This window comes from Phoca vitulina, unplaced genomic scaffold (assembly GCF_004348235.1).
Source record: "Phoca vitulina isolate PV1807 unplaced genomic scaffold, GSC_HSeal_1.0 scaffold21, whole genome shotgun sequence".
Classification (NCBI taxonomy): Eukaryota; Metazoa; Chordata; class Mammalia; order Carnivora; family Phocidae; genus Phoca; species Phoca vitulina.
This window is the reverse complement of record NW_022589724.1, coordinates 29,867,562-29,881,228: the sequence shown is the minus strand read 5'-3', so window position 1 is coordinate 29,881,228 and position 13,667 is coordinate 29,867,562. Positions and strand designations below refer to the sequence as shown.

At 53.9% G+C, this 13,667-nt stretch overlaps 1 protein-coding gene across 3 annotated transcripts in view; it reads left to right on the top strand.

The window, feature by feature from the left end:
• Nucleotides 1-13,667, top strand: part of AK8 (adenylate kinase 8) — a 116,474-nt gene that overhangs the window by 1,569 nt on the left and 101,238 nt on the right. For 2 of the 3 annotated variants that reach the window (XM_032419071.1, XM_032419072.1), the window contains exons 2-4: nt 1,263-1,347; nt 6,488-6,537; nt 8,647-8,760. In XM_032419071.1, the coding sequence (XP_032274962.1) occupies nt 1,263-1,347; nt 6,488-6,537; nt 8,647-8,760 (249 nt within the window). Of the gene's footprint in view, nt 1-425; nt 810-1,262; nt 1,348-6,487; nt 6,538-8,646; nt 8,761-13,667 lie in introns of those variants that run through there. The other variant, XM_032419073.1, reaches the window with a different exon arrangement.

Genomic DNA, 13,667 nt, shown 5'->3' with positions numbered 1-13,667 from the left:
TTTGAAATCCTAGGTTTCCTAATACACAATAGATACACAACTGCTTAAAAGCGAAATTAAAAACACTCATCTGTAAACCAGCTAGCATCATCTCACGCCGTCTCCGCAGTGCGAGCCGACCAGAGGCCTCGGCCAGTCGGGCCCTCCACCAGCTGGGGAAGCTGAGGCTCGGAGGAGGGAAGGGACTTGCTGGTGAGGTGCAGAGCGGAGCTAGGACTTCTCACAGCTCCGAGCGCTCTACCCATCCACACGCCCTCTGCCCCCAGAGGCAAACACCCCTCCCTGGTTGTCCCTGAAGGATGCTCCTTCCTGCGCCAGCGCAGCTCCTATTATCTACCCAGTTCCTTTCTGTGCCTCTTGTTCTGGAACCATGGAAGCTGATTTTCCTTGGAATTAAATGGTCAGACTAGCCCAGGACTGTTTAGATACTTGGCTGGTAAATATTCTGCCCCGCCCTGGAGGGACATGGGTAGCAGTGATGGCCATGCCCCCCAGCAGATGTTGGTATTGGGCACCTACTGTGAGTGTGCCAAGCATCGGGACAAGGGTGAGGCAATAACGGAGCTGCAGGAGCATATGGCAGGATTTATCTAGTGAGTGTGATCAGGAAGGTATGTTTCCATGGAGACCGGAGGACTCAGGGGGACAAGTGTTCTAAGCTGAGGGAACAACATTTGCTAAGGCTCTGAGGGGCACATGACCATGGTGCATGAGGAGAACTAAGAGAAGGCTGGTCTGGGAAGCACAAAGGGACTGAGGGGAGAGGACCCTGGGCCTGCCTGCTCTGAGTCCAGGGGCAGTCCCTCCAGGTGCCTCCCGGTGATACCCATACGACCCTTCCCTCATGCCTCTGCTCATGGGGACCCAGGCAGACAGAGGCTGGAGCAGGGGCTGGATCCCAAGTTGAAGGCATGTTTGGTGGGTGTGGTGGAGAGATCAGGCCCCATAACCGGTATTTTTTTTTTGAAAGATTTTATTTATTTATCTGAGAGAGAGAATGGGAGACAGAGAGCCTGAGAGGGGAAGGGTCAGAGGGAGAAGCAGACCCCCTGCTGAGTAGGGAGCCCGATGTGGGACTCGATCCCGGGACTCCAGAATCATGACCTGAGCCGAAGGCAGTTGCTTAACCAACTGAGCCACCCAGGCGCCCCCCATAACCGGTATTGGTAGCGACCAGGGTTCTGGGCCACCTGAGCCTGAGCCCGGGGCTCTGGATGCCCACGCAGCTGTTAACCACCTGGGTGTCTGCCCTGTGCCCACAGAACATGCTGGAGCAACTCCTGATCCACCAGCCCAAGGACCCCATCCCGTTCCTGATCAGTCACTTGCAACAAGACAATGATAATGGTGAGCATTTGAATGGGCCTCCTCCCCCTCCCCCTCCTCCTGCCTGACAGCTGTGAACCACTCTGTCCTCCCTGTGTCTGAAGGGAGGGCTGGACAGGGTGGGGAGGGGTTTTGACAACTTGGGGTGGTGTCTGATTAAAAATGCCTTAATTTCTTTGGGGGGCACAGCTTAAAATTTCTCTTGCCAAGTTATTAAAACAAAAACCTCGGAACGGCCCGTGGAATCAATTATTAATGCTTTCGTGGGTCCCATCTGATCTCGCCTGTTGGGTTTAAGCTCTGTGATGACCCCACTTGTCAGGTGTAAATTTGGTTTCTGGTCTGCCTAGACAGGCAGCACTTGGGTCTTCCTGATGGTCTCATGACTGGTGCCCGTTAGTGAGTGCCAGAGTTCCCCCAAACCTCGGCCCAAATGCAGGTCGGCTGGACCCAAAGCCACAGCTCAGAACCAGGGAGAAGGGAGGGGTGCTCCATTCCACGGTCAGTTTGCCAAGTGGAGGATCATTCCCGTCCTGTGTGAGCTGTCAGGGAGAACTGGTGTCTGGGAGCTTTGATGTTTCTTTCATCGGGGCACTGGCCGCTTTGAAGGAGATACCAGCACACCAGTGAAGTTAGCACTTGGCGCGGCTGAGAGGGGCAGGGGCCTGAGATGCCCCGCGGTGGGGTTCGCACGCCTAAGATGAGAAGGGACGCTAAGCAGTTTAAGAAACAGCCACAAGGAAAGGTGAGAGGGAGGAGACCCCAGGCCTGCGGGTGCACCAGGCACAGCTGGCCTTTCTGGTGTGCCCCACCCCCAGATCCTGACCCATCTCAGGCTTGGCTGCAGAGCATCAGAGTGAGGGGCTGCTCGGGTCCCAGGGCCATTTCACCAACCTAAGCAGAGTGGCTCACAGAGGGCACAGTTGTGCCCCTTTCTGAGCCTTTGGTCAGGGAGAATTGAAAATTGATGTTGGCTGTGAGTCCATTTGCCCCAGGTGGACATGGAGCTGTGAGCACGGAGGGCCGGGAGAACCACCTTCTCAAGCTGTCCACCTGGCCTCCTTGTGATCCTGGTGGGGTTCACTCTGCCCCACAGAGACGCTTCTAAGAGGCCTCCATTCTCTGATTGGCTGTTTATTACCTGGCATGGGGGTGCCTTCCTTTCCTGGGGGTCCTGCTGCAGAGTGCAGCTCACCAGCCGCGCCTCCCCCACGGGGCCTCCGTTTGCCGTTTGCTGGAGGCCCAGGTGTCCGTCTGCCTTCCCACCTCCTCCACCCGAGTCTGGCCAGGGCTCGGTGTTCCTGTTATCCAAGGACCACTTTTTCGTACTGCCACCACCCAATAACAGCAAAGCAAAGTGAAAGCAGAAGCAAAAGTACAGGAAAAACAGAGCAAAAGTTAAAGTTGAAAGTAAAGTAAAAGTTAAATAGGAGCAAAGTAAGAATGAACGTGACATGAAGGTGAGTTTGGTGAAGGGCCCCTTCCTGCCAGGCCACGTCAGGGGCCCTCCGGCCCACTGCACTTCCCCACTCTTGCCGAGCAGCGAACATGGCCCAATCTGGGCCTCGGTATCCTTGTTCGTACACCGGCCGTGCTTGGGTAACTGGGATGGGGGCCGGCAGGGCGCTGGCTGGTCCCAGTGCCTGGGCGCAGGGAGGGCGGCTAGGGGGCCTCTTCATCCTGCTGGTTTGGGGTATGCGTGCCAGGCCACGTGTTCTCCAACCCCGAGCCCCAAAGCTCAGCCAGCCCCCCAGCTGGAAATTCAAGAGCTGAAATGTGAGGCCAATTCTCATTATGCTTTCATTTTGCTCCTCTGTGTGCAGATTTGATTTTCAGCGTCAAATTGCCCACTTTACCAGCATCTTTCTGTTTTAGACTCAGGGCAGCCGACGACACTGGGGGCTGGCCTTACCGCCCCCTCTGCCGCCTCCTCTCTCCCTTCACCCCCTTCCATCCTCCTTAGCAGCCCCTCCGTTCATTCACGGTCTGCTTTCCAAGGCCACCTGCCATGGAGCCTTGATTCCTTCTCCACACTACCCCTGCCCTGTTGCTCCCAAGCAGGGGTGAAGAACTTAGGCCGGCCTCGTCTGGCTGTAGCTGGGGCTGGCCTCCTGGCCTCCTCAAGAGCTGGAGTCAGGGTTTTGGGCCTGATACTCTCTCAGGGAGTAGACATATTGGATCCCAGTAACCACACTTTTGGGAGTCCTCCACTGCCTCTCCCAGGCCTTGGCTGGCTGCTCTTATGGTTGTTGGAACATCTTTGCCCTTTTTGCTCAAGTCCCAACCACTAAATGAAGAGCAGAGAGGGACATCTGCGGGTCCCCCCACCTCCCGTGCCCAGGCTTCTGCCAACAAGTGAAGCAAAATGTGGGGGAACGAGGGGAGGCTGGGCAGAAGAGCATGCTTTCATGAGTTTTTTTGGGGTGGCGGAAGCCAAGAACAGTTTAACCCCACCCTTGTATGTTCTGGAAGAGGACAGTGGGCAAGGGGAGGCCCTCTGAAGTCCAGTGAGCATTTCCACTGCCCTGGGTCGTGAGTAAGGTTGTCTCGCCTCCTTCCAGGGGCCTGTTTACTGGAAACTGGGCGCTCAGTGCTTCTGCTTACTGGGCATGGTGTGGTGTGGGCAGTGGCTCCCATGCCAGTGGGTGGCGTAGAGGGAGAGAAGGCTCCAGACTCCTCCCGGTGAACATGTACAGGAGGGAATGAGGGGAGCCCCCGGCACATGGCTGGCAGCCCCTTCGCCTCGAGAAAAGCAGATTTAGTACAAAGTGAGCATTTACAGTAGCCCTGGGCAATATTAAAGCAGGTGATGGTGTATATAATGGTATGTTGCGTTTTTTATCAAACGTTTGTCCAAGAAAGCTGTGTATTAGAGCTCCAATACCTAAGGGTTTTCTTGTGAATTTTAAATCATGCTCCTAGTTAAACCTCAAAAGGATCTGTGGATGGAAAGGTTTTTTGATTTCCTTTGAAGTGGTTTGAAGAAGTTGATTACTCTTGGCAGTCAAGAAGCCTTTTATGACACTGTTTATAAATAATTACTCATGAGCAGAGCTGGAGTTTCAAGGTGTTAGATTTTAAGAAACTAAAATTAATCACATAAATGTGTGCGAGAAATTAGGTGGGGAGAAAGGCCGTGAATGTTCCCCTTTTAAAGCATTTTCAGAGATGTGTACAATTTGGGTGCCACTTATTGGAGCCGGGGAGGGGAGGGTTTCCTCAGCAGCCTTTGAGCCCCGCAACTTTGTCAAGATGAACGCCTGCCTTGGGAGTCAACTCATTGCCCAAATGTTCTTGTCGAGGTGCAGCCCCTTTTCCTTGGGCTCCGCAGGCCCTGAGTCCCATTGGGTCTGGCCTGAGTTTTGAGGAGCTTGAGCAGAGGCCTGTGGCTAGAGTCCCAGAGAGGCCGCTGGGCGAAGGGCACGGGGGCCGGGCCAGTCCCCCTGCTGCTCCCTTCCTGTGGCTTTGGCCCGCAGCGTACTGGAAGCTGTGTCCGCGAAGCACCCCAGCCGAACCTGCCTTGGAGAGGAAAGTGCATGCAGAGGTTTGCTGAGCTGGAGCGTGGCAGCATTAGCCCGGGCTGGAGGAGGTGCCCCTCGTCTGCCTTATCCACAGCCCTCCTGCCCCCACATCCCTGATTCACATCACCACTGACGGGAAAGATCTGGGGCTTCCAAGAAGCAAGTTCACACATCATTGGGGCTATGGACCAGGTTTATAAGTGTTTAGAAATGTAGGAAACAACAGTGCTCTAAAGCAATTAGTTGGGGACACATGAAAATCAAAGAAGCAACGGAAAGCCATGACATGTGTCCAGGCTGTCATGTTCTCGAGGAGAGGGCAGTGCCCCAGTCGGGGACAGGCATGGAGGATAGCTGCTCCCCTTCAGTTCCTGTCTAATGCACTCACCCATGCTCCACCTTGCTTTGCTTGGCAGCATCCCTCCCCGTGCCGAGCAAGGACGAGGTGCTCCATGAGTGAATCAGTGAATCATCTGAAACCTTCCCTCCATGTTTTCCCTGAAAAGGAGAAGGTGCTGTGCATCTGGATAAAGGTCTATATTTACACCCACGCAGCCTGGCTGGGTCATCGGTGTGCTGATGATTAAATCATGAGCCAAATGGACACTAGCTCCTTCTCTGGGTCCAGTTCCAATCTAAAAGATCATGTGTGTCCCTCGTCCTCTGCTTGGACGAGTTCCCCTCCCGGTGGCCTGGCAGGAATGGGCTCTGCATATAGACATCAGAGGCTGAAGTAAGTGGGAGTATACACCTGTTCATCGTCCCCTTGGCTCAGGGGTCAGGCCAACAGCGGTGAGGGGATAGGTCTGCTTTCCCAACGTCCGTTCCGTGCTCCTGGCTCCCAGCATTTAGGGGTGGGGGTGTGGCGTGGCTCAGTCAAGGTGGCACTCGGGAAGAATCAGCATGGATTCATGTTTCCAGACACCACGTTCTGATTCCTGTTTTGACCCAAGAACACAAGCCTTCCAGCACTTTTCCAAATCTGCTGGTCTGGCCTTTTCCAGTGGGCCAGCACCTACTCAGTTGTCCAGAAGCCGCTTTAGGAATTCTGTGGGGCCAACAACCTTCCCGAGCCTGAAGTCTCCCACGGAAGCAAGCCATTTGCATAGAAATGCCCACATTTGAAAACAAAGACTTTTCCTATCTGGGGTTTTATAAATCTGGCCTATACATTCCAGGCTTTTCCCCATTATTTCCCTCTGTAAAATGATGGGGAATACAATTTGCTAAATAAAAAAAGCATAAATATATATATATAAAAAGCTTGAAAGGTCGATTTACATAAAATACAGCTTTATTTGAGAGCGTGTCCCCAAGACAAAGTCCCTGTTTAAAATGTTTTATGGTGTTTGAAATCCCAATTGTTCCTGATATTTATTAGTTTGGCAAACAAGTTACTGTGTCCATGTCCCCTTGGAGACAGAAAAATAAACCATCTCAGTGATCACTTACTTCTCTAAACATAGAGAGTACGTTCGATGGTGAGAGCATCTCAGAGCCCCTGGGTTACAAACGACCATGTCACTAGCAGAAAATGAAATCTGGGGGAGGAAGGAAATGAATGCCCCCCCGAGCACCGCAGGCCCGGGGGCTTGCTCTGTCATAGCGGGCGGTGACATTCAAATCTTTCTCTTCCACAGTGCCGAAGATTGTGATATTAGGTCCACCCGCCTCGGGGAAAACAACCATAGTAAGTGCATCATATTAAGTGTTGTAATACCGTAATATCTCATTTACCTGCAGAGCTGGAATGAGGCTGCCCCTCAGCGGGTTTTCAACACCACTGAGCTTTGCTTCATCCTTCCCCTCTCCTGCTTCTTAACTTATTTTCTTATTACGAGAGGTGGCATGCACGCTAGCAGAAAACCTAGAAAGCTCAGAACACAAAAGTATCATCCCTCAGCCATCTAGGGAGGAGCATTATTTTAGCAGTTGGGATATACCTTCCAGGGCGTTCTTGGGCTGCACGGACGCCATCCTCGCACACCCTTAGCTCACATCCTTAGGATACATTTCTAGAAGCAGACCAGAGTCGAGAGACTTTTGACACGGACTCTTCAGGCTCATTCTTAATGTTTTAATTACAAAATAGTTCAGTCCAAAAGGCATAGAAACTGCACCATGGATACTCACGTATCCGACCCCCAGATTTTACAGAACTTATCATTTGGCCATATTTGCTCTGATGATTCTCTCTCGACTTTAAAGGTACAGCAAATACGTCATCCCACCCCACCCTTTCTTGTCTTTCCTTGGAGACAGCCCCAGTCCTGGGGCTGGTGCATCTCCCCCTGCTGCAGTTTCAAAACTTGTGAAGTTGTAAGTGTCAAAACTTGTGAACATTGCAATCATCTGAGATGGAGCTCTGTCTTTTAAGAGCCTGGCTAGTGAACATCAGTTACCTCGTCCTTGATGAGCTGACACTTCGCTTTATTCAGAAAAAGAATTAAGATGGCTGAGCCGTACCCAAGCTGACCTGCATCTGTTTTGCTCTAGCATCATTTATATCCTAGCATTCTGTCTGTCTCTCTGTCCACCCATCTGTCCATCCCTCTGTCCTTCTGCTTGTCAGTCTGTCTGTAGTTTTTCTACTGTGCTTCTCAGGATCAGGCTGCCAGCTCTCACTCCGGTCTCCTGTTTCACTATAGAAACCAGGGGCTCCCAAGCCTGGCAGGCAGAAGCATTACCAGGTGCTTTGGAAGGTGCAGGTTCCAGACTCCCCTCCAGACCTGCCTGATCAGAATCCCCTGGGGAAAAGCCCAGGGAGCCTGTAGAAGCCGCTCCTGAGGTGGTAGCCTCTGCACTAGACAGACAGGCTTCCAAGCCATATTAAGGCCGAGTCAGGTCGCTCTGGGTGAGGGGTCTCCTCGGCAAAGGGCCTTTGTCTTTGAGGCGTTTGGCACTCTGCGCCCACCGCGCTCACCCCCAGTTCTGGCTCTGCCCTGACCTCTGGCGAATTTGCTGCGTAGAGTTCCTGAAGCGTCGTGAACACAGACAACTTCTCTCATCAAGGCCCAGCTTGGCTGAGGCAGTCGACTTTGCCTCCTGGTGAGGTCAGGGCCCACAGCGCTTGGCTGGTATTTGAACTACAAGCCTTTTGGTGAATTCGCTATCACTGCCTCCGACCGCTGCCTGGGGATACACAGACTCTAATTTTGCAGGAAGATGACACACAGTAAAATCCAGACAGAGCCCTAAAGGGCTGTCATCACTGACATCTGCCAACACGAGTAACAGAGAGAATTAAGGTTCATACTTGGCCTGGGGGACTTCAGGGCCTTCTGACTCATCCTGATGCTGAAATGGTCATCAGTATAATCTTGGCATTAAGAACATTTTATTGCATTCTTATTCCCTAAAAGGTATTCATCCCTGTAGACTATACATAGCCATCAATGAACGAAACATTCATTTGGCTAGACCAGGTCATGTCCCGATCTAAGGAAAAATGAACGAGTATGACTGGGACCCATGTTGAGGTCCTGTCCGTGCATTTCCTGTTGTAAACCTTCTGAGGCCTGCAGAGCTGGGACAGGCATGCCCAGCGCAGCTACATGCATGGCCCATCGGTAGGTTTTCTAGTAGTCACTGGCTGCTGGAAGGAGAGAGGGCATTCAAGTGGCATTCTCGGGCTGGGAGGGACTCTATGGGCTTGTCCCCCTTGGTGGCCTCCTTCCCGCAGGAAATCATTATGCTTCCAGCCTTTTCTAGTAGAATGTGGAAGGACCTGGGCATTTGAATGGAGTGCCGTCCATTACAGCTTTCACTAAAATGCTCGTGTCCTCTTTCCTCTCTTCAGGCAATGTGGCTGTGCAAACATCTGAGCAGCAATCTTGTCATGGTGGAGGACTTGATAGCCAGAAAATTTTCCTCGCTGGCTGAGGTTGCCAGGAAGCATTATCAGAAAATGAAGGTGGGACTGGCCCTGGGGGCTGGGGGAGGGGGTGGCGGGCAGGAAGGTGAGATGGGGTGACAGCTTCCACGGCTCTCCCCTCTCCCCACCCCCCCGCTAGTTTCCATTTCCTTGTGGATTAAGTGAGGGAGATTCTAGGGTAAGATGAGATACAGGCACGGTGGGATGGAAGGGAGGAGACAGTTCTCAAGAAGGGTGCATCCTGGTGGGGATGGAGGTGAGGGCTTTGTGGCAGAAAGGGTCATTCATAGAGCGAGGAAGCCGCTCTGCTGATGGAGTGGCCAGGGCTCGCTCCTTTCCAGGGTCAGCCCCATCACGTGGGTGCCCAGGGGCAGGGGCTCCGTGCACGGATGATGGAGCCCCCATCCAGATGGGCACGGGGTTTAAGGGCAGTCCTCCAGCTGTCTCTGCCATGGAAAGACCAGCGTGCTGCACCTCAGGGCTTCCTCCTGCCGTCCGTGGCACTCTGTGGCGCTCTGTGGTGCTAGGGCCGCCCTCCCTGTCCCCTCCGTCTTGCTCACAGCTGTGGGTGGCATCCCAGGGCATTGGGTGTTCTGTTCCTAAAATTTCACTAACCCCATATTTGAAAATTTTTTTAAATAGGAAATATAGAGCTTGATTATGTTGTTTCTCTTTAATACAAACAGAAACTTCGAAATGTTTCTTCATAATCTCCTCTGGACTATAAGCGGATTTCTTAGTCCATTTGGGTGGCAATCACAAACTACCACAGACGGGGTGGCTTGGCAGCACAGGGTTGATTCGTCCCGGTTCTGGGGTCTGGGAGTCCGAGGTCATGCCTCCAGCAGAGGCCGTGTCTGGGGTAGGCCGCCTTCTTGCTGTGTCCTCACGTGGTGGAGAGGGCAAGGGCGCTCTCTGGGGTCTCTTTTTTAAGGGCACTAATTAATCCCATTCACTAGGTTTCCGCTCTTATGACCAAATCACCTCCCCAATCCGCCCCAGCCCAATACTGTCACCTCGAAGGTTAGGATTCAGCATATGCATTTGGGGGACACAGGCGTTCAGACCATAGTAGCAGGGACCTGCCCTCTTGGGCATTCTTTATGGAGACTCTGGCTGCCTCCTGTTTGTAAGGGAAGCCAGCTGAGAAGGGTAGGAATCCCTGTGTTTGCTGAGTGCTTTCCAGGCCTCCCTCCTCACCTTGTAACCTCTGTGACCTCTGTGATCTCCATGCACAGCGTGGGCATGCCGGCCTCCCCGGCCTGTGGAGGTTAAGTAACGGCCCAGGGCTCGGGCGGATTCAGGCCTAACCCAGAGCTGGGCCAGCAGTTGAAGTGTGTGTGGGCGGGGGAGGGGGGCCACAGTGGTTCCTGAGGCCCAGATGGAAGCAGCACCTTCCTCCTTGGCTCTGCAGCCAGAATTGGGCACCACCTGAGGCCACTCTCTGCCTCTTTGAGGCCCCTTCATCTTGTATTTCCATCCTGAGGTTTCTCTTCTGTCCTTCTTGGCCTCCACCCTGTTCCCTGCTTCCAACCCCCCACAGAAGCAGCGCCAAGGCCTCAGGGAAGGGGCTCTGCCCAGGCCAGCTGGTCAGGTGTCCCCGGGGCCCGGGCAGCTCTGGTGAAGTGTGGTGGGCTTGGCAAGGCCACCGGGGCACCGACATGGCTGGGAGGGCCCTGGCAGGGCGGGGGCAGTTCTCAGGGATGAGGCGTGGGACTCCCAACCCCAGGTTTGCCGGTTACCACAACCTGATGGAAGGAAGACCTCATTCAGCAAGGTCGGCCCCTGCCACGGTGAACCGACTCTAAATATGCTCAGTCCAGAGCACTTGCTGCCCCCCATTGCCTGGCGGGGACTCTCAGGGGGAGCAAGTGATGCCCCGCTTGCTCCCCGGCCCTGTGGTCTTACAGGAACCGGTGTGTGCTTATGGTTGGGGGGACACCAGCATTCGGGGTGGGAATATGGTTTTAGAAAGAAAGTGCTTATCTCATTTTCAGATAGCTTTTCGGGGTGGGGGAGGCAGGCTTATTTCTAGGGTAAAGATGCTTTTATCAGGTTTATCAAATTCAGCAGAGGGGAGGATTTTAAGGAAATTCCTCCTGGGTTTCATTACGCTAATTATCCGCATATTTCAGACCACATCGAAGTGCTTTCAAGGGTGTCTGGTTGGGGTTCCGTGGTTCGGAAGCACAGGGGAGGGAAGATGAAAGGCAAGGCCATCAGGAGTACGATCAAGGAGTAAAAGGTCCGAAGAGCCGGCAGGGGTGCACGTTGGGCGGCTGCGCGTGGCCTGGCCGCAGGTGGCTGTCGCCAGACATGGCCTCTCGTTAAGGGTCGTCTTTAAATCGCCTGCGGATCTGGAGCCTTTTACAGCTCTTTTTGCAAGTAGTGATAATACCTTCACATCCCTAATCTTCTGTTCATCTTGGCTCTGCCCTCCTACTCGGAACTCTCTTGCGTTGCTGGGGTTAACCAAGACCTCCTCATTTTAGGCATTTCCAGACGGTTCCCCAAATACTTCCTCGTCCCCTCCTGTGTGCCACGCACTCTTCCTGCAGTGCCGCGGGAGACCCAAAGATGAACTCCTTCTCCTGGCCCCTGGGAACTCCGGGGGAGGGGGGGTGTCCAAGCTAAGGGGCCTGGAAGCCTCGTGCCGTTGGTGGCTTGGCTAATTCACTCACCCCCCGAAGCGTTCTCTGAGCAGTGACTGAGTCCCAGGCGCTGGCTCGCGGCTGGAAGACGGACGGGCTGCAAGATTCAGGGGCTCAGTGGGGCCGTAGCCTACCTGCAGGGTTCGTGATGTGCAAGAGCCCAGACTCAGGCAAGGGGCCACAAAACCATGTGAGCAGGGAGGGATTGGACCAGCTTTTTTGTTTTTAACTGTTTATTATAAAATATTATAGCGTGACTCAGAGGCAGGGAGAAAGGTATCAGAACCCTCACGGGCCCATCACCGGCTACAATCAGCATCGGCTCGCAGCAGCCTTGTTCCACGTGTTGTCCCACACCCCCCTGCTCCCGGGTCATGAGAGCAAACCTATAGGGCGTTTCATGTCATCCGGAGTTGTTTGTCTGCCGGAGTCCCAGGATCGAGTCCTGCATCAGGCTCCCCGCTCGGTGGGGAGTCTGCTTCTCCCTCTGCTGCTCCCCCTGCTTGTGTTCTCTCTCTCTCTCAAATAAATAAAATCTTAAAAAAAAAAAAAAAGGAACTCTGACCCACAACTTGCAGCGATCTGCCCAGGCAACCAGCCCGTTGTCCCCCAGCTGGGGAAGCCGGCGATAACCCCGTCACAGTCGGCCCCACGTGGCCAGAACTTGATTCATCACGGAATTTTTGTCCCTACTTCCAGCTTATGGCCAAGCAGAAGAAGCCAAGCACACAGGGCGCCCTGCTTCCCGGTGGCCGCCTCCCGCTCCCCCAGGCCGCGGCCCTGGCAGGGCACGCCCGCCATCGCCCCGTTGGTCCACCGCCAGGCTTTCCCTCTCCACCGCCCCCTCGGAGCCTCTGCCAAGCCCAAGTGATGCGGCGACCCCTCCCCAGCACAAGCCCTGGCTAAGTAGCCTTTGCTTTTCTCATTGGGTCGGCCTTCATTTATTTCCACTTTCCAGAAGATAAGGGCTCTTTTCTCTTAAACACACACACACACACACACACACACACACACACACACACACACGGTCACACTTAGAAAACTCACTAGTCTTTCTTTGGTATCAGGTCAGAGTTACACTGTCACTGAGCAGACACCTTTCTCGTGGTCCTCCAGCCCTTTGCCCACTCTGCCCGGCCCCAGGGCACTCTGGGTGTAAACACCTCCCTCGGCAGGTGTTTCTCGTCTCCTCTCCACCTTGACCAAGGCCACCTTCGCTCTCAGTTTATCCTGTTTTGTCGCATCCTTTTCCCTCATCTGCCCGCTCTGGTCCATTCCCTAAGCCCGCCCCATTCGCTGTCACAAACACTGGGTAGGGGAGCCCTGGGGGCAGAGTGGGGAGCAGGAGGGAGGCCTGCAGGAGCCCAGGGCACAAAAGTGAAGGAGGCTACTGCTGTCAGGTGCTGACCCTGCACTTGTACGAGCCTGAGAGTCAGCGCCTCCTTCGATTCTGGCCCAGGGCTTCTGGAAGCCTAACCCCAGTCCAGGACCCACTGGAGTTTGGGAAAACCTAGTCCTGGGTTTCTAATCACACAGGAGGTGGTAGGAAGAAGAGGTTCCCTGGTGAAAGGATATTTCTCTGCAGCAGGGGCTGGGTGTGATTGCTCTGGAATGTTTCAATTTCTAAAGAACTTTATTACTGAATCCCTGCAGGGAGAACACACACTCGAGAAACCACCTGGTCCAGAAGTTCTCAGTCTTTGTGGCACATGAGACTCGCCTGGGTCCTGCCGGACTTGATTAGTCTGAATCCCCGGAAGTGGGGCTGGAGTTTCAGACGCTCCCCAGGGAATTCTAACGTGGCCCAGGGCCCCCACCCGCCACTCCCCTTTCTCATTGTGGTTGTTAGTCTTACAGCACAATTATCGCCACATCAAGGTTTCTTGGGTGTGCAGCTGTCGTATTAGGACTCCACAGCCTGTGTTTATTGAATGAATAAGTGACCCAGGCTCTGAAGGCCGGTCAGGCAGGAAGGAGCCAGAGCTGGGTTCTTTCCAGCTCCAGTGTCATTTACTCCTTTCAGTTCTGTTGACAAAGTTAAAATCTGGTGGAGCCCGGTGCACCCAAGTGCCCAGCTGCCAGGGCCACTATTTAACGTCCAAGGGAAAGAACTTGTGCCGTCTCATCCTGCCTCCATCTACATGCAGGGATGGAGGGCTCTCCAGTGTCGCCGAGGATTTCTGGGATTGCCTTGGTCCCATGGGTGGCCTCCATCTGCTCTGGCCATTCCCTCTCCAGCCTTGCTGCTCCATGTCCTCGTGTTCCCTGGTGCTGGAGTCCTCCTGCTGTCTCGTG